At 34.3% G+C, this 18,921-nt stretch overlaps 4 protein-coding genes across 7 annotated transcripts; 2 read left to right on the top strand and 2 right to left on the bottom strand.

Moving 5' to 3' along the window:
- Nucleotides 1-1,260: 1,260 nt before the first annotated feature.
- Nucleotides 1,261-9,651, bottom strand: LOC124450984 (guanine nucleotide-binding protein G(q) subunit alpha-like). Of its 2 annotated transcripts, none has more exons than XM_047001631.1 (7): nucleotides 9,266-9,651; nucleotides 8,904-9,088; nucleotides 8,606-8,760; nucleotides 8,101-8,229; nucleotides 5,330-5,459; nucleotides 4,990-5,143; nucleotides 1,261-1,909 (listed from the first exon to the last, which is right to left on the bottom strand). In XM_047001631.1, exons 1-7 carry the CDS (start codon nucleotides 9,390-9,392, stop codon nucleotides 1,767-1,769), a joined length of 1,023 nt encoding a protein of 340 aa, XP_046857587.1. In that variant the 5' UTR covers nucleotides 9,393-9,651; the 3' UTR covers nucleotides 1,261-1,766. The 2 variants fall into 2 exon arrangements, with proteins under 2 accessions (XP_046857587.1, XP_046857586.1); XM_047001630.1 differs by lacking the exon at nucleotides 1,261-1,909 and adding an exon at nucleotides 2,356-3,559 and having other exon boundaries at nucleotides 9,266-9,649.
- LOC124450983 (phosphoserine aminotransferase-like) lies at nucleotides 7,803-15,171 on the top strand. 3 transcript variants are annotated; one of them, XM_047001629.1, is made up of 17 exons: nucleotides 8,101-8,185; nucleotides 11,135-11,270; nucleotides 11,426-11,492; nucleotides 11,872-11,932; nucleotides 12,148-12,217; nucleotides 12,389-12,474; nucleotides 12,660-12,718; nucleotides 13,149-13,203; nucleotides 13,276-13,353; nucleotides 13,659-13,753; nucleotides 13,849-13,912; nucleotides 13,997-14,055; nucleotides 14,131-14,177; nucleotides 14,431-14,486; nucleotides 14,577-14,649; nucleotides 14,730-14,855; nucleotides 14,979-15,171. In XM_047001629.1, exons 3-17 carry the CDS (start codon nucleotides 11,427-11,429, stop codon nucleotides 15,079-15,081), a joined length of 1,098 nt encoding a protein of 365 aa, XP_046857585.1. In that variant the 5' UTR covers nucleotides 8,101-8,185; nucleotides 11,135-11,270; nucleotide 11,426; the 3' UTR covers nucleotides 15,082-15,171. The 3 variants fall into 3 exon arrangements, with proteins under 3 accessions (XP_046857584.1, XP_046857585.1, XP_046857582.1); XM_047001628.1 differs by lacking the exon at nucleotides 8,101-8,185 and adding an exon at nucleotides 7,803-7,933 and having other exon boundaries at nucleotides 11,135-11,492; XM_047001626.1 differs by having other exon boundaries at nucleotides 11,135-11,492.
- Nucleotides 15,027-16,522, bottom strand: LOC124450991 (RNA guanine-N7 methyltransferase activating subunit-like). The gene is made up of 3 exons (XM_047001637.1): nucleotides 16,292-16,522; nucleotides 16,109-16,177; nucleotides 15,027-15,332 (listed from the first exon to the last, which is right to left on the bottom strand). Exons 1-3 carry the CDS (start codon nucleotides 16,429-16,431, stop codon nucleotides 15,227-15,229), a joined length of 315 nt encoding a protein of 104 aa, XP_046857593.1. The 5' UTR covers nucleotides 16,432-16,522; the 3' UTR covers nucleotides 15,027-15,226.
- Nucleotides 15,644-17,952, top strand: LOC124450988 (cysteine dioxygenase type 1-like). Its single transcript, XM_047001635.1, has 5 exons — nucleotides 15,644-15,662; nucleotides 16,727-16,873; nucleotides 16,991-17,068; nucleotides 17,418-17,578; nucleotides 17,683-17,952. Exons 2-5 carry the CDS (start codon nucleotides 16,731-16,733, stop codon nucleotides 17,856-17,858), a joined length of 558 nt encoding a protein of 185 aa, XP_046857591.1. The 5' UTR covers nucleotides 15,644-15,662; nucleotides 16,727-16,730; the 3' UTR covers nucleotides 17,859-17,952.
- The last annotated feature ends 969 nt before the right edge of the window (nucleotides 17,953-18,921 follow it).

Here is an 18,921-nt window from a genome sequence, read left to right as displayed (position 1 = left end):
TGTAGTAAATTATTAAATATCTTTACCTTTTAGTCGTGTTGTTGATTGGAGTAACGATTTCATTTTGGAGACGGGAAAAACGGCATAAGTCGTCATTTCATAGGAGTCAACATCCAAAAAAGTGTTGATTTCGTAAGACGTAGAATAGCATTGAAAAAATATGCACAGAAAAAAAACACTCCGAATTAACTGACTCAGATAGTTATAAATAAGCCACGTTGCTTGCACTGTTGCAAATATTCCAATTTTAGAATGCAGATATCAACACTTTAGTACAAAATACATAATAAAACTTAAGAATGAAGATAATCCATTGCATATTCCCTCGAAAAGCAGAAGAAATGAACAGAAAGACCTACTTTTTAACAACGCAAGTAAATGTAGAACTCTCAAAACTGGACAATTTTTCACTTTTAAATATTTTTATTGTTTTACATTACATTTGAAAAGTTGTCATGCCAAAAAAGTTGTCATCTCACAGTAGTGGTCTTTTCAAGCCGTCTTTATGTCCACATTTATGTCTACGTTTGTGTCTACCTCAAGCACGGTGCCAAAGGGAGGCCTGGATGGGCTTCAGCCCCCACCTTTTCCCCAAAATAAAGTTTTTGATAACATTTATATATTTTAGCCTAATTTGAGGCAAAATAAGATGCAGTAAATTTTGTAAAAATAAGTCGTAGCCCACCCCCCAAGGTTCAATTTTGTGAAGCCGTCCCTGTAACTTAATGTCTATCTTTTTTGTCTACCTTAAAGTACTTTTAAGTCTACCTTTGTCTTTTTTTATGTCTACCTTTATGTCTACCTTTTTGTCTATCTTAATGTGTACCTTTATGTCTACCTTCATGTCTATCTTTATATCTACCTTTATGTCTACCTTCATGTTTACCTTTTTGTCAACCTTTCTGTCTACCTTTATGCCTACCTTAATTTCTACCTTTATGTCTAACTTTATGTCTACATTCATGTTTACCTTTATGTCTACTTTTATATCGACCTTTGTGTCTATCTTCATGTCTAACTTTATGTCCATCTAGGTTAATTGTTGGGTTTTGACGGTAATTATACGACCAAGATTACACCTCCACCCTAGAATATTGAAATTTAATAGAGACGACATGAACGACATTTCAAAAAGTTGCTGTTTCATAAGAGACAACATTTGTCATTTACAAGATTCGTCGTTTCCAGTGACATTTGAAGTACAAAAAATCGAGTGCGAAAGGCAGTTCATTTCAAAAAAGAAGCTTGAAAGAAATTCAGTTCAATAACTTATACATTTATTTCAATTTCTACCACATTAATATTTTCTTACATTTATTTTTATTAATTTACACACTCAACCATCTTATTGCATGGTATACCATTTCAACCAAAATAAACATAGACATGTATTTGTAAGATTTACGCCTTACACAACGAAAATACTCCAGTTCACAATCCACGCTTTCGACCATTTTAGAAATGTTTCAAGATAAGACGGGGAATAGACTACTTCAAGTTGTGAAGAGTCTAATAATTAACCATTTGCAATCCAAAGAGTGAACATTGCCTGCTTTGCAGACAAAGAAATCGGAGTGTTAATTTCATATTCGTTGGATTGGCACCATATATGAGCCAGGTGGGAAAACACCTTTTTCAAATTGATAAACTCTCTGGGGTTCAAACGTTAAACTACACTACAGACTATACCTCGATCATTAAAAAGTGTACATTTTATTCTTTACACAAGATTGTAGTCTTTCAAGTGTTGCTGAAGAATGCTGTCTCTAACCGCAGCGAAGACAAATTGATGTTTTTCGTGTCTGTCGCGCACGTGAAATGTGAGTAGATGGGTTTTCAGGATCCGGATTCAAGTTAACGAACATCTCCAGCACGAAGTTTCGAGCAGCAGCAGCATCTCTTGGTTTTCCTGTATTTAGACATAATTCAATCAAAATTGTTCACATTCTACAAGCCTGTATATGTATCAATCAATCGTATATTAACAATCAAGAACATTTTCGTTAGGTATACATTTTCCATTATCTTCCTACGACAAGAGAACGAACCAGTAAAATAAACCAGTGGAAGCCAATACCCATAAAGATTAAAAAAGAACAGTGGTTCTCAGTGCTATATTTAATGCACAGTCGAGTCAAAAATGATTATTTGCGCTTTACAACTTCAAAGCAGAAAATACTTTGTGGTATGTTTCTTATCGTACGTTTCGTGGAACATTCTACCATTCCACTTCAGTCCTCAGTACAAATTGAGAATAGCAATAAAACGAATGTTCAACTCTCGTAAAATATTGCTATTACATAACTGAAATGAACCATTGTAACCCCCCATCCCCCAACGAGAAACATAACTAAATGACTGAGAATGACAAATATTAATATTATACACTATTACACGCATAAGTTAGGACAATTTTAGTTTATACCTACGCTTTTTGTTATGGATACAATCGTTTTTAACTGAAATACAGGGACGAGATGCAATCAAAGAGGTTTTCTAAAATTCATAAAATATCGTCCTCTTTCCTAAAACATCTCGCTACATAAGCCAAGTAACATTATACTGCAAAGATCGTAAATTAATCACTTATTATCATCATGTGCTTTCGAACAGGTAGTCGTAATAAACGTTGTTAAAATGTAGCGAAGTATTGTACTTGTAAATTTACTAATTCTTTAATAATTGAGTGTTGTATATCTTTTGCATAACAAAAAACAACACATTAATGATACGAGTTATAAAGTGAAAATTCAAAATTAACAGACAATGTAGCACAGAACGATTATCAAATGTCGACGAAAAACTTACTGAATAAAAAAAAACAAGGCCTTCGACACACCATTGTGTATGAACCCTTTTCACATTTCAAAACCTAGCCTGTACTACTTTATGGTTACAGTAAAAAAAAACTTCTAGTCAACCAATGCGGTGGTATTCTCACAACTATATTATACAATACACAAAAATCCATTGAATTTCGCATGTACTAACTAGTTTTTCATTATAAACGAATGTAGAATTGATTCATTGATAATATCAGAAAGCAAAACAAGGTCACTTTGCCCGACGACAATACGGCACATTGCAGATATAATTTGTTTACGATCTCTGCAGTTGAATTCTTCATACAAAGAAAAAATACCCTGCCACAAAAGTACCCATAAGGGAATTCGTTGCGAAATATAGTCGCCTATGATGAAAAATTCTCAGAGAGTTCCACCCCAGCCTCCCCCCCCCCAAGACAGGATTTTATCTTTTAGCATAGTTCTGCGTGGTATAGTTTTGTTCCTATTACATCAAGTCTTGGCAGGAACGAGCAAGCTAGCGGATGCAAATGATTTTAGATGTTTACTGTACGTGCAAACAAATCAAACCAAATTGTATTCCTTCAAGTTCAACTGCAGTATTGTGTCCTTTACGGCAGCAAATACGAAGCGAATGTTCTCCGTGTCAGTGGCGCAAGTGAAATGCGAGTAAATTATTTTATCCGTATCAGGGTTCAAGTCCACAAACATTCTCAGGATGAATTCGCGCGCGGCTTGAGCATCTTGCTGTGGACCTGAAAAAAATATTAAGAAAAACAGTAAGCGTTGTATGACGTCAGACTAAACGAACGATTGTGTAAGTTATTCTAAACTATACAAATTATCCATTACTGTACAAATTATCCATTACTGTACAAATCATCCATTACTGTACAAATTATCCATTACTGTGTAAATTAGCCACGACCATAAACATTATCCATTTCTACATAAATTATCGCTTAACGAAATGCGAACAAACCCGACGATACCAATGAAACACTATAAAAATGATGTTTAATATTTCATTGCGATGTTATCTATTAAAAATTAATTTTCATACATAAATTATTATGTTTTGCTCATATTAAAGTTTAGAAATTCATTGCTATACGTTAGATTTATATAAATTTAAAGTGCCAGAATATTTATTTACAGTGCAGTGACAGACACTATGAAAAGTACCATATTTCTCGAGAAATTATACGTGATGTACATTGCTTTCCTAATTCAAAAATTCAAAATGGAGGCAAAATTATTGTCGGGGAGTTCCTGAGAACAAACGTTTAACAAACTGAAACTAGGTAATAGTACTGGCAACATCACTAGAAACACAAAATCCTCAACGACGGTGTCTGCCACTGAACCAAATTTAGGAAATTTATTCGTGTCGTCAATCTTGATCTTCCTGTAAATTTAATGAAAATTTTTTTTTAGGATAAACTAAATAATTCATAAAAGTTTATAATTCTTAGAGTTAAAACTAGTAAATACATTTGGTGAAGTGTAATCATCACGTTCTCCATCAATGTAAGTTTTAAGTAAACGGTTTAAACGCAGGAGTATTGGTGGTGAATGTATGTAGAAATGTCCAACATTCTGGTGAGTGCAGTCCCGAGAACAGATCGTTAGTGTTGAATACCGCTGAGGAATGTCAAAAAATCAGTCAACATGAACAACAACAGTCTTTGTAACGACTCTACTAACCTGGACGATCAACATCTACTGCAATTTATTGTTGGTCTATCCTAACGTTTTGTATAAAGTTCTCGTAAAATTATAGTTACCTTGAATAGCAAAAGGACATCCACTCTTCTTCGATACAAAAAGTATTGTGAAAATATGGCATCGTCTTCTTGAATCCGGCAAAGTTCAAAACGTGATACATATTTACAAAGCCAAAAACCGCCATCGATGCCGAAAAGCTGCTTTTAAAGAATTCACGAACTACTTCCCCTACCTCCCAAAATTTCCAAGAATTACTTTCCTATATTCCATAGTTGCCACAAATTACTTTCCTCGTCTACTATATTTCCAAAAATTACTATCCCCATCTACCATACTTCCACAATTTTATTTTACCATACGTTGATGATCATGATTGACAGGAACAGGATTTTCAGCTCACGGAATAAGTAAATATATATAAGTTGCTAGTCGTGATAAAATGTACTAAGCCACTTACCGTCAAATTCTGGAAAATAATCCGCTAAATGTGAATACATGATTTTCTCCTCCAACAAATCCTTTTTGTTGAGAAACAGTATAATAGAAGAATTTTGAAACCACGGATATGTTATTATAGTTCTAAAAAGGGCTTTGCTCTCCTCCATGCGGTTCTATATGAACATAAAAAATAATCCGTAACCATGTCGTAACCAGACATTAAAAGAACCGTTCTCGTAGACTGATATTGAAATAACAGATTCAAGAACTTCCACGTGATTTTTGCAATGAACTTTCAAATTCAAGGTTGAACAATTCGGAGTCAAGGGAATGAATCAAGATAAGAATCATACACCAACCTCGCTATCAGATTCCACAAGCACCTGGTCATATTCACTTAATGCAACCAAGAACATGATGGAAGTAACGTTTTCGAAACAATGGATCCATTTTCGTCTTTCGGATCGTTGTCCACCAACGTCCACCATTCTAATCGTAAAACAATGATAATCGTAAAGCTCCATACACTGCATGAAATTTAAGAATTATAAAACAGAGAAATCGAGTGTTTCCATGCGACTTCTTCAAAATGCCATTTCCCTCTTACGTTGATACGACCGTCAGAAAATTCAATTGTAAACTAAATCGAGTGTTTCCATGCGACTTCTCAAAATGCGATTTCCCTCTTACAATGATACGACCGTCAGAAAATTCAATTGCAAATTACGCCTTAAGGACCGCTTTGCGCCAGACTAATAAAAAAATACTGAGGAGCTCTAAGGGACATATTGAACCCCCTTCTTCAACGAGAAAGACTTCAGTATTGGTCGTTTACTGTTAAGAGTTTATAAGCAAAAATCGAACTTTTATAAAGGAAGTTTTTCGCGCAAGAAACTACATGTTATGTCAAAAAAAGCGTTCTCAAAAAGAATTAATACGAAAATTAACCGTAAAGCTTTCTAATTACACAAGATTATCTCTATCGGAACATTCGGGGATTACTGCTGAAACACATGCAGGTCACACGTTGTTGTAATGAAATGAGTGCTTGTCTAAATATCTGTCTACTTAATTAAAATACTTTTGTTTTGAACATTCACCATAGCTATTCTTCAATGAAAACACGCGAAGAAAACAGCGTTAAACGTCACATTAAAAACAATCATGTGCATTTAATAGAACACGTACGACCTAACCATTGATATATCTTGCACTATTGTCACTACACTAAACACACTCGTGTTCCACTACTAAACACTATCGTCACATGATAAGCTTACAAAGAGTTTTTGTGCTTCTTTCGAGTTTCGATTTAAGGGGAACGTAAAAATAAACAAACGAACCACCAGAACAATAACCGAAGATAGCTATATAATGTGAACCGCACATCCAAACTTATGACTAAAATAACAAATATTCGTAATCGTGATCTCGAAGTCGTTACGAGATTTGGGTGCCATCCAAGTAATCTCAAAAGTATATTTATAAATATTTCAGAACGTGTTATCTTTCCAGGATCTACATAAACTCTATAATCCTCACAGGCTTCATATGTCGATGCAGCTAGATAGCTACGTTCTTAATAAATGCAAAAAAAAGTTCTAGTCTTCTCTGGAAGACTGGACAAATGCATCAAAAGAATGCACGATAAGCATAAGGTTATACGACTTTCCATTTTGTGCTACAACAGCTAAGTCAATATGGAAGTAAGAAAAGTTCTAGTCTTCTCTGGAAGACTGGACAAATGCATCAAAATAATGCACGATAAGCATAAGGTTATACGACTTTGCATTTTGTGCTACAACAGCTACGTCAATATGGAAGTAAAAAAAGTTCTACTCTTCTCTAGAGGACTGGACCAATGCATCAAAATAATGCACGATAAGCATAAGGTATATACGACTTTGCATTTTGTGCTGCGTCAGCTACGTCAATATGGAAGTTAACATTTCCAATCTTTCATCATCATGGGATAACAAATACAAGAAATATTCAATGCAATCAATTATTTGGTTTGCATTTATAAACCAATTCAAACTATTTATGGTTTCTTCCGTCATAAAATATTGATGCAAAACAAAAATATGAAGTCATTTCGGCAACTTTGACGTAGTTGAGGTGTTAGCGGCCTTTGCCTCACGTTAGAGGGGGGGAAAAAAATTGATTAGTAACAGATGATAATGTGCGTTGATCTTACCACAAAAAGCAAATTCTCTTTGGCAAGTCACGAAATAAGATAAAATAACTCCTAAAACAGCACGTCAACACAATATACGATCGGCAGCGGCAAAAAACTATTTTTTTTCAAATGCTCTAAATTGCACGCAGCTGGTCTACATGCAAATTTTCATCGTTCGAAATGGAAAGCCATACAAGTCAAACGCATTAGATAAAACAATGAATTTTTTCAAATTCTGCGGTGCGACTAAAGTGCATTCAAACGATTTCTCGTGAGCGACATTCACAATAACAAGTGCGATGCACGACAAGCTCCCCTGAATCACTGATCATTTTCAGATCTGCAACAACAGATCTGACAATATAGCTCCACGAGAAGAATTGCTTCTTGTGTGCATAAATATCACGAATAGAAACTTGGAAAAAAATGAAAATGAAAGCAAGTCCAAAAATTTTATACCAAGGTACATCTCACTCGAGATTTACACATAACATAACTCGTGAGCATGTTGTGCATACAATATAGACCATATTGTGGGCATGTAGTTTCCACGGCACTATTTACACTATTCTGCCCACGCAATTCGTAATTTGGATAGCTACTATAAGATCTTTTAAGATGAATAAATCTCACAGATTCAGTTATTCTAATCTGGGTGCGAAGCGCGAAGCGTTGGCGGCCGGTGAAGTTGTCACGAGCGCGAGCGCAAATGACGCAAGCAGTTTTTCGTCGTCAAAATTTGCTATAAATTTGCGAGGGAAGATACCAGAAATTCACCAGCAAGGTATGAGCAGCATTCCTGTGCATGATGTACTTTTTAACAAATTAGGAAAATGTAGAATTGACGGTGAGAAATCGTGATGATTAAAGTTGATGGAATGACAAATGAGAATGCAATCAAAGTTGCTCATGGTTATACACTACGAGCATTCCCAGCTAAACTCTACTTACCGAAATATAATTGTATCCAAATCAAAGGGATATTCTATTATGCCTGTGGTCGGTGCACGAGCTCGAAGGACATCTTGCTCTGTAGGTAAGTAACTCGATGATGCAATTCGATCCAAATCACTGAGGTAACTGCAGGAAATATCATAACGTTCAACATACATACATACAGTACATGCAAACGAAAAACCAACCAAGCAAGCAAACAGTATGCAAACAGCAGAAAATGTAGACTGCACACATGAAAGAACATGAACTATTTATAAAATTATAAGGAAAGGGCTATTTCTATTTACATCTGGCTAGTACGTTCATCATTCATGTGACATGATCGCGGTTAAAAATATCTATCACATTCGAAAGATCACGGCGTTTTGAAGTCAAAATTTTCGATGAGATTTACTCCAATACAAAATAAATATCGACAAATACAACGTACTTATATATTGATTATTTTAACAGCATACAATTCTGCATGGAAAAAGCAAGGTAATGATGTTTGACTTACTATTTACAGGAATCGCTCAACTGAAATTCCCGTCGTCTATCATAGCATTCTTGAATGCCACTATCTTGCCAAAGACTTTTGATGGCATCATAATACTCCTTTTTAAAAGATGTAACTGAATCAGGGTCGACACTTCGAACCACCGACACTAAATCCTAGACAAATTGAAAATGATCCATTCATTAATGTTGAAGGGCGCAGCATTGAGCATCATTGAACAATTCAAACAAAAAGCCGAGATGTTTAGTTTGAATTGAAATAAAAACGCAAACAACTTTCACAGTGGAATTTCGCCTACCTCGTTTGACGAATTGGCAAAAGGAATTCTCAAAGTTTCCATTGCTCTGGTCAAACTGTGAATGGCCATGAAAATATTTTGGTATACAAGTTTTATATATCCACGGCGATCATCTTCGCTGTAACCCTGACCGTGAATAATTCGCATTTGCTTGATAAAAGTACTCTTTCCTGACTCTCCTGTGCCTAGAAAAGGTTTTCGAAGACTATGAAACAAATGTTTTACAAGTAAAGAAGATTTTAAAATGACAACTATTATTAGCATCCACACAAAATACAAGCATAATAATACATACAATTGATCTATACTTCACGAATCAAAATATGACATGTTGTCTAACATGAAAGCCGAGACAACTTTACCTAACAGCAAAAGCTTTAGCTCTCTTCTTGAATCTTTCTTGTCCTTACGTAGTATTCGCTCAATTTCATCATTAATTCGACGTTGTTCCCTTTCCTCTGCGCTTACACAGCAGCCTCCGATAGGCATATTTTAACCTGTAAACGCGTCGACCAGAATATGTCGTCTCTATTTGATTGTTGGCTTTCACCGATATTTAAACAAACTTTTCTTGCCTCGCTTTCGCTCGTATGCGAGCAACGAGTTCTCCTACTACGATTGCCAACAGGCAGTTGTTAAATTATAAGTGAGAATTGCAAAGTTTTGGTTTTCGCAGGGCGTAGGTTTGAACACACATCGAGCTTTAGTTACAAGCTCTAGAAATACGCAATGCATCGCGGTATATATTAAACCGAGCCCAAATTTTTTCTTCGGAAGCGGTCGTGCGCAAACCGGAAATTAGCGTGGTAGAGATTTAAAAATCAAAATTTCAAGCGATATAGCTGTATATAAGAGTATGATTAGCGTATCACTAGTTACTTTTTATGATAAAATAATTAGTCTACGAAATATTCATATGCTTGATCAACTCCCGAAAGAATTCCATGTTAGGCGGTGGAGGTTATTCTTAGTCCAAATTATAGTTGCAATTTGAAATTCAAATTGAAAATACCTTCGCAAGAATGCAACGTACAATAGAATCTTGGCCATTTCAGATTTATGAATGTGAAAAAAAAGCTGCTGTGATTTATTTCTACCGTACGCTAGACTCAACCTTTCTGTGGCCAACTTTTGGTGCACAGTGCAAACCAACCGACTTTTGTCGAATCACTCAAAAAGGAAAAAATTAGCCTCGACGCGTCGTCTATATATAAAAAAAGAATTCTTCGAATTTGGTTTTGAAAATTTTGAAAATTTTTTCCACCCTGTTCAATGGATTGTTGATGATGCACTTTCATTCCGAAACACAGCAAGGGGTTTCTAAATAAAAGCGTTTTAAGTTAAAAGTTAAAGTAGGCAGTAAAAAGCACCAATCTAGGACAAACAACTTCATCCTAGTTAAAGAAGCGTAATTTGATATTTTTCATGCATAAAATAGTTCATAATGATATAAGTTTTGTAAACATTGCTTGTCAATGAACGAGTGATTAATCTTTTGATAAGTATAAAAAGGGCAAAATGTTCAAGTACCCTGTTAATCGAGTCAATCACTCAACCCGGAATTTCGTCGAACGTTTGACCACTTAATAATTTTTTTTATTTTTTTACTTTTAAATTCGCTAGAGAAGGCAACTATTATATACATATATGTATATATGTATCACAGAAGAATTAAAACATTTTTTAACAACAGTCAAAAGTAGCACATCAAAAAGTTGTCAAAAATGTTTCTCAAATAGTAAATAATTACGAGAATAATTATAATTCAAATATTACATAATCAATGATTATAAATCAAATGCCATCTTTCTATCACCGGTTCTTGGATGGCACTTTCACCATTTGACCATAAATGTCGAACATTAGTACATGTTGCGTTTTCGAAAAATATCGTTAATATTAATTCTTTAACAAAATTTGTACGTGGGCACTGTTTTGAGCCACAGCCAAATGAGCTGTTACTTTCCATACGGGAACGCCTCCCGTGAGCGGAACTCATATCGTAGTCGGGTGTCTATTAACTGAGGGGTTAACAGCATAGAGTGTTTCAAAAAAAAGGAGATAAAAAATGGTGAATTCTTAAAATTTCATAGTCTGACACACAAGTTTTTCTGCTCCTGAGAATTTAACATGGGAAAACATGCAAAGTAATGCACTAGTAAGATTTCTTTATCATACATAGTATTAACCCTGAATATCAGTTCCAAGTTATTTCTCTTGGCGTTTCTCAGGTTCAAATTTCAAGTTATCGACCCGGGATTTAACATTCTCTGGGAAATAGTGACTTTGGACTTCGTAAAAGCATTGAAGTTGCGTGAGAACCAATCAAAGAAAGGAAAAGCGAAAAGACCACCGGAAGTAAAAATGGTAATACACATTGTGGTTAAATTGGTCACACAAATATAAAAGCTCTTTGACCTTCAGATGCTAAATTGTTTGGCTGCTTTGCCAAATAGAGCATATTTTTTATGTAAAAATATTCAGAGAACATTTAGTAAAAATATTGAAAAAAAATTATATAGGATGGTCAAAGCCAACGAGAAAAAAGTGATCAATTTTGCACCAGGACCGGCTAAACTTCCACAGGAGGTACAAAATTTTTAAAAAGAAATGGCTTTGTCTATTTTTCCTTTGCTTGAGACTTGTGAAAAAGCACTAGGGAAGGAAGAAAGTAATGGATTTGAAAAAGAAAAAAATCTATCTTTTGGACGGTACGCTAAGAGATCTTCACAATGATGCAAGATTCGAATTTTCAGCATGCTAAACAACTTAATTTGAATAAAGCGGATCAGTTCTATTTATTTTGCTTTGCGAAAATTTCTCTTCTCCTTTAGAAGAAAAACAATACAATTGTACAAAAGGGACAATAATAATTTTCAATTTCATACGTGAGGATTAAAATAATTGCCTACTCTATTTGTCCCATTGTCTTGATATAATGGTATCTATTATGAAAATAACATTGTAGGTACTTATACAAGCTCAGAAAGAAATGCTTAATTATGAAAATACTGGAGTCAGTGTTATGGGTGAGAAGGCAACTCTATAGTTTACAGCATATTTTATTGGATATATTGTTGAAAGCCAGTGTTTCATATATTTCTTATCATGTGACACAAGTAACAGCTTTGTAAATGCTGTTGTAAAACTTTACATTGTTTATAAACATTGACTGATCATTGATATAATTTTGTGTATTTTAGAAAATTTGAGCCATTTGTTGTTGATTTGTGTCAATATTTAGAATTGAGTCATCGCTCAAAGGAATATGGCGCAATTAATCAAGAGACCAATGATAATTTAAGAAAAATTTTGTGAGTGTAGAAGAAATCACAAAGCTTTACTTGATCTTAGCACAAATTGAATCATTATATCAAATAATTAAAAAATATTCTTAAGTATCTATGGTTACTCTAGATTCAACCAGTGTTATAATATTCAATAGAAAATCATGCATTTTCAATCATTGTACTTTTTGTTCGCAGGGGTGTGCCAAATAACTACAAGATTTTATTCTGTCAAGGTGGTGGGAATGGACAATTTTCATTTGTACCAATGAATCTGATGAAAGGTTTGGTGATGCACTTATGAGCAATTATAGAATACCTTGTAGTACCTGCAAGCCCAATGCTTTGTACTTTAGTCTTATTGTCGTTGGCAGTCTTTGTGGCAGGGTATTGCATAATTGTGCCTGCACTTTATGGAACATGTATAATGTTATGTGTGGAAGGGTGTAACCAAAATTTTTGAACCTAGAGGGAGGTTCTGCGGATTATTTGGTCACAGGAACATGGTCATCAAAAGCTGCTGTTGAGGTGAACATTGGATTGAAACCTATATACTTCAAAGATATTTAGACATTGTCAAATGTTGAAAATCACAAGTAGAAACATGCTAAAGTTTATGCTCAGAAAATGCAGGAAACAAGGGTCAAATATAGAGTATGGCAAAATCTACTTTATGTGAAGCTTTAGAATATTGTTCACAAAAATTTTTAGGTTATAGGTAGTAATATAGGAAGGCTATTAAATAGTTTAAGTTGAAATGAACTTGTTATTTTTTTTAAAGTCATTCATTATCACTCCTTGGTTCTAGACTTTCGTCAGAAATCAAAATTAATTTCATGGAATGCCTGCCATTTCAAAAAATCCTACACTACTGGTCAAGTGCTTTTTTAACATAGCCAAGTGAATGGGTTGTGCTGATTGATGACTTAAAAATAAGCTTATTTTTTGTTAATTAAAGGGTGCAAAACATGGAAAAGTCAATTATGTTTTTCCCAAACCTAAGACATTTAATGGTGCGTCAATCTCTTCAATTTTTAATATACACCATTACATCCTATCTTTACATTAAATATGTATTTATTCAGGAATTCCGGATGTGTCAGAGTGGAACTTTGACAAGGATGCATCTTATGTTTATTATTGTGATAATGAAACAGTACAAGGTAAAGGTCACATGTCCTAGCATATTGTTAATATGAACATGTTATGAACTTGACAAAGTCAAAGGTCACATATCCTAGCATATTGTTAATATGAACATGTTATGAACTTGAAAAAGTCAAAAGGTCACATATCCTAGCATATTGTTAATATGAACATGTTATGAACTTGACAAAGTCAAAGGTCACATATCCTAGCATATTGTTAATATGAATATGTTATGATGGTTGGCAGCACCTATCCTAGTCATATTCCTGTTCAGTGAGTCCGTTAATCTAATCTTAATCTAATCTTAAATCTCCTCTAGGTGTGGAATTTAACTTCATCCCTGAGACAAATGGTGTTCCATTAGTTTGCGACATGTCATCTAACTTCTTGACTAAACCAGTGGATGTTTCAAAAGTAAGGGTAATTTATTCATGCATACATGAACAATATTAAAATATTTTCCCAGATGGGAACTTTACTATAAGGTTGTTTTTTTCTTCTTGTTACAGTATGGTTGTATTTTTGCTGGTGCTCAAAAGAACATTGGTTGTGCTGGAGTTACTGTTGTTATCAGTCAGTGTTGATGTTTCATTGTATTTTATTTTAAGCTTTTATTTATGATCAGACTTTTAACAAATAAGTTTATTAATGCCACAGTTCGAGAAGATTTACTTGGCAAAAGTTTATCATATTGTCCAACAAGTTTCAATTATAAAGTGAGAACATTCATTTTTATAATTTACCCAATGGTGGTATCTATATTACAAATTTTACGTTGATACAAACTTTAGGTGGTTGCTGATTCAAATTCCCTCTACAACACTCCTCCAACATATAGGTATCTGAAATTACCTCATCATCATCATCAGTTATAAAGGATTCTCTTATGAAAAGTAATACTAAGTACTGATGCAAATTATTTAAAGCTGAAGCAATGCAGAATGAGTACATCAGATAAAAGTTACAACTAACAAGCATAGATATAATTGACAAATCACTTTTTGAAACACTTCCTATGAAAAATGGGTTCTTTTATTCTTCTATTTTACATTAATACCTTTATAGTAAATGCTGATTTATTCATTTTCCAGTGTTTACATTATGGGTCTTGTTTTAAAGTGGATACTGAAGGAAGGTGGTTTGAATGGTGAGACTTTGTGAAGCTACATGTATTGCACATTTGACCTTTTTATATCATAAAAATTAACTAACTGCAATGGAATCATCTATCTTTTAGAAATGACGAAAAGATCTGCATTGAAATCCTCCACATTGTATAAGAAAATCAGCGATTCTAATGGATTTTTCAAGTATGTATTTTACTTGTCAATGTACTTTTGAGTAAATACAAAAGTACAAAATACACAAACTTGGCATTATTTTATCCTAGATCAATTGTGGAAAGCAAAGCATGCTCCAGAGTAAATGTGGTAATGAGATTGCCAACAGAAGATTTAGAGAAGAAATTTGTTACTGAAGCGGGCGAACAAGGTTTCATGCATGTTAAAGGACACAGGTATAAATTCTCATGATTATGTCTAGCAGTTTTGAAAATTATATACATGTGGGTATTTCAAAAAGTCAGTTAATAATGAGTGAGTTGCAAAGTCAACTTCATTGTGAATCACTATACTTTTAGGTCAGTCGGTGGTCTAAGAATATCACTGTACAATGCAATCACAATCAATGAAGTGGAACAGTTATTAGAATTTATGACAAACTTCCAAGAACAAAATCAATAAGATGGATAATATGTTTGTGGGATTATAACTAGTAATGTATAATGCATTATGTATGTAATTGCCAAAGAAATGGGTTTGAAAATCGTTCAAGTCATTGCTCCATAATGAATAGTGTGTCTGTCCGAAGAAAATATTGCTATTATCTTTAATAATACATTTCGTAGTAATTACTTGTCTTGTATTCGACATGACGACTATCTCTGTGCCCTCGGTCTCTATAATCTTGGTTTCCACCACCATGATTGTCTCGGCTATAACAAAATTCATTAATTTAGTAAATTTAGTTCTTGTGTAAGTCATCAAGGCTTTGCTATGTATGTATTGTATAGGTCAATGAATTAAAAAACATTTTTTTGGTTGGACATGGGCATGCTTTTAGGATATCCTGCTGCAAGGACATCCAAAAACAATCAGGCTATGTTACAATTAGGAATGAGAGTGGGGTTCAGGTCAGGCATGCAGGTAAATAAGTTTTTTTGGGTATTCTAAAACTATTCCTAAGGAATTTTTCAAATAATACAAAATTCAAACACCTTTAGATATTGACAATTAAAAAAATACAAGTCTGAGAAACACACGAGGTAAGTTGATATTTGTTTCACCAAGGGAAGGGTCAAATATACATTTCTGCCAAAAAGATTTCAATATGACCTCTGTGAGGGAGGGGCTTTTCAGACAAAACATCTTTTTTCTCTTGAAATATATGCACATAAACACTGAGTACTAAGAACTTTGACAGCCAATATGACAGCAAATATGAGTTAATTACCCCAAAAAAATGTATTTGATAAGAGATGTTGAGTGCTGTGTTTTTTGAACAACTTTTTCCAGTTATGAGTGTATTGAATGCACACATGCAATTGATGCAATCAGTGGCAAACGATAAATATTTATAGTGGATAAAGTCATACAATTATCCACTATCGTATTCTGACTTCTTTGGTAGGAGGGAGGGGGTTTGTGAGAGACATCATATTGATGTCTTTTTGTCAGAAATGTATATTTTTAGACTCCCCTAAAAGTATACCTATTATCCCTCCTATCATATCTTGTATCCCAACCTCTTCCTCCATCACGACCACGGTTATCCTGTCTCCTATATAATCAAGTAATTGAAATTGATTAGTGAAAAAAATTCTGCTATCGTTTAATTTTCACTAGAGGAATGAGTTACCAAATTTATGTTACGCAAAACAGATCAAAAACCCACCTGTTGTTGTTCCAATCTGCTATCACTGGAGGAGACATAACTGGAGTATTCACATGCATTTGATAGCATTTGTCATTTTCAGTGTAACGATTAGCAAACAACGTTTCGTACTCGGCCAAACGTTGCTCTAACGTTGACATTTTCTAGCTAAGATTAAGTGAATCTTCGATTGAATTGAATTCTTCTAAATTACTAGTTTAGAGCCGCCATAACTATGACGTCATGACCAACACACGCGCGCTTCTCGCGCGACATATCTTGCGTTGTAAATAACGGGACGCGAGTGCCAAAAACAAATCAATTATCAAACATTGTGATCGCAATTTGATTCATGCAAACGACATTATGGCTTTGTTTACGTTGAATATCTAAATTCCTAAGCTGGCATCAATTGTCAACTGTGAAATCGTAAAAGCTTCTCTGATTTAATCTCAGGACGATGAAATTGGACGAACTGATCGAGGAATTACACATCCTTTTTGACAAGGAAAAAGTAAATATTGATGCCGTAAAGCAGACGATGGAATCTTACAAATCCAATTTCGACGATTGGGAAAAGTATGCACACTTTAGTCCGCATAGGTGAGAAACGGATTAGGAAAGCATTTCCGAAATTGGCGGGAAGGAAACAGAACCGTTACGTTTAACGAAGATTTTCGAATTTTTTACAAAAAGTTAAAATTTGGTTTCATTTTCAAGGTATACTCGGAACCTGGTCGACCGAGGAAATGGAAAGTTTAATTTGATTTTGTTGTGTTGGAGTGAAGGCCAAGCTAGGTGATTTCTCAAAACATAGTACATTTATACAGTATATATAGTAAATAAGTAAATAAACAATCAGTAATGTTTTAGCAAGCCGCCAGCGGAGCTTTTATCCTTGCACGTATGACGCAGGGTTTGACGTGGGGGCGTGTGAGGGCAAGTGAAGTGGTGACATCTCGCTCCAGTGGGTCACACATGTGTGAAGACATAATTTTCGGAAAAACAACTGTGGTTATTTGGTTGGAATTTTCTTAAGTAACAAACCCTCGCCTTATGGTGATTGTTGATTGCAAACTACATTCTGTGAAAGGTTTCTTTGTGTCAACATTGTAGCATGCTACACGTATGTTTTTATTTCTTTTAGTGGCATTCATGATCATTCAAATTCCCACTGTTTCATGAAGATCATGGAAGGGCAGTTAAAGGAAACACTGTACTCATGGCCACAAAACAATGACGTAGAAGAGTCCCTCAATGTTCAAGAGTGCAATTATTTTAAGAAAGATGAAGTTGCCTACATTTGTGGTATGTGCACATCAATAGAATTTTGATAATTGGTGACCGTTGAGAGTTTTTGTGATTTGTTTGGTAAATGATAAGTTTGTTGTATTTTGTTTTTTGTTGACTAGATCAAATTGGTCTTCACAGAGTTGAGAATGAAAGTCATTCTAATGTTGCTGCTTCCTTGCATCTTTATTCACCACCTTTTGACTTTGCTTGCTCATTTGATGAACGCACAGGAAAGGCATTTCAATGTCCCGTCACATTTTACAGTGAGGGAGGAGAAATTGTCAAGAGGAAATGAAAATTATGAAGGAGTGAACAAATTCTCAAAATGTTCAGTGTGAAATAATTGTTTTCATATTTTGAAAAACTGAATTGTACAAAGTTTATTTTAACTGTTGTTTTTTTTTCATTTTATCAATAATTCAACAAATACTACCTATCAAATAATGGACTCTTATGTAATTAACACTCCCTGTAGGTGAGAAATTGCACCCCCCCCCTTAGGGTGAAAGTTTGTTTTAGACACCTATTTCTAGTAAACGTCTCATCTTTAACTTCCACCCTTCCCCACAAAAAATGATATAGAATTCATTAAACACTCCAAGTATTCATTAGATCAAAGTTCTTTGTTTTTATTTATTTTGCAAAAAAAAATTTTAATTACAAAAATACAGAATTTTACCCTCACTGCTGGGGATTGTCAGTTGGGCGTTTTCTTGGCTAATCAACTCAAGGACCTATAATAGCAACTAGGAAAGCCAAATTGATTGAAAAGCAGATTTTTTTGTCTGTTTTGCTTTCTCCAATATGTCAGAGTGGAAAGGTTAGTTGAGATGGAATACCGAGCTTAGGATGTCAAAAACATGAATTCCAATCGTGAACCAAGGAACAGAACGTCCTTCACTTGTTTTGAACCAATTGCTAATGCAATGAGCTACCTAACAATCCAAATGGATAGTAAAATGAACTAGGTGTTAAAAAACTTATTTACTTACACTCAATTTAATTAATAGTCAAATTGCAGTTTTGAATTAACTTTCAAAAATTCTGACTTCCATTGTATAATCTTCTGCCACCTTGCAACCAGTACCCTTTCTGTTTTCTTTGATGATTTCAGATTTGTTTGAAATATTTTACTTTTCATTTATTCTCCTTCCTCTTTTTGCCTTAGTATTGTAAAATTGAGTCATTTTGCAATTTTTCCCGTTTACTCCTTTTCTTAGAATTTTCATGATTTTGGCAATAAGTTTTGCAGGAAGATATGGTTTTGCAACCAACCTTCACATTATGCTCCAGTTGTCGTATAGTTCAGTGTTGAATGGAAACGAGTAATGACGTCACAAGCACAAAAATTGGCTAGC

The sequence above is a fragment of the Xenia sp. Carnegie-2017 genome, unplaced genomic scaffold (assembly GCF_021976095.1).
Source record: "Xenia sp. Carnegie-2017 unplaced genomic scaffold, XeniaSp_v1 HiC_scaffold_24, whole genome shotgun sequence".
In the NCBI taxonomy this organism is placed as follows: domain Eukaryota; kingdom Metazoa; phylum Cnidaria; class Anthozoa; order Malacalcyonacea; family Xeniidae; genus Xenia; species Xenia sp. Carnegie-2017.
Note: the sequence above shows the minus strand (reverse complement) of the source record. Positions and strands in the feature narration are given on the sequence as shown.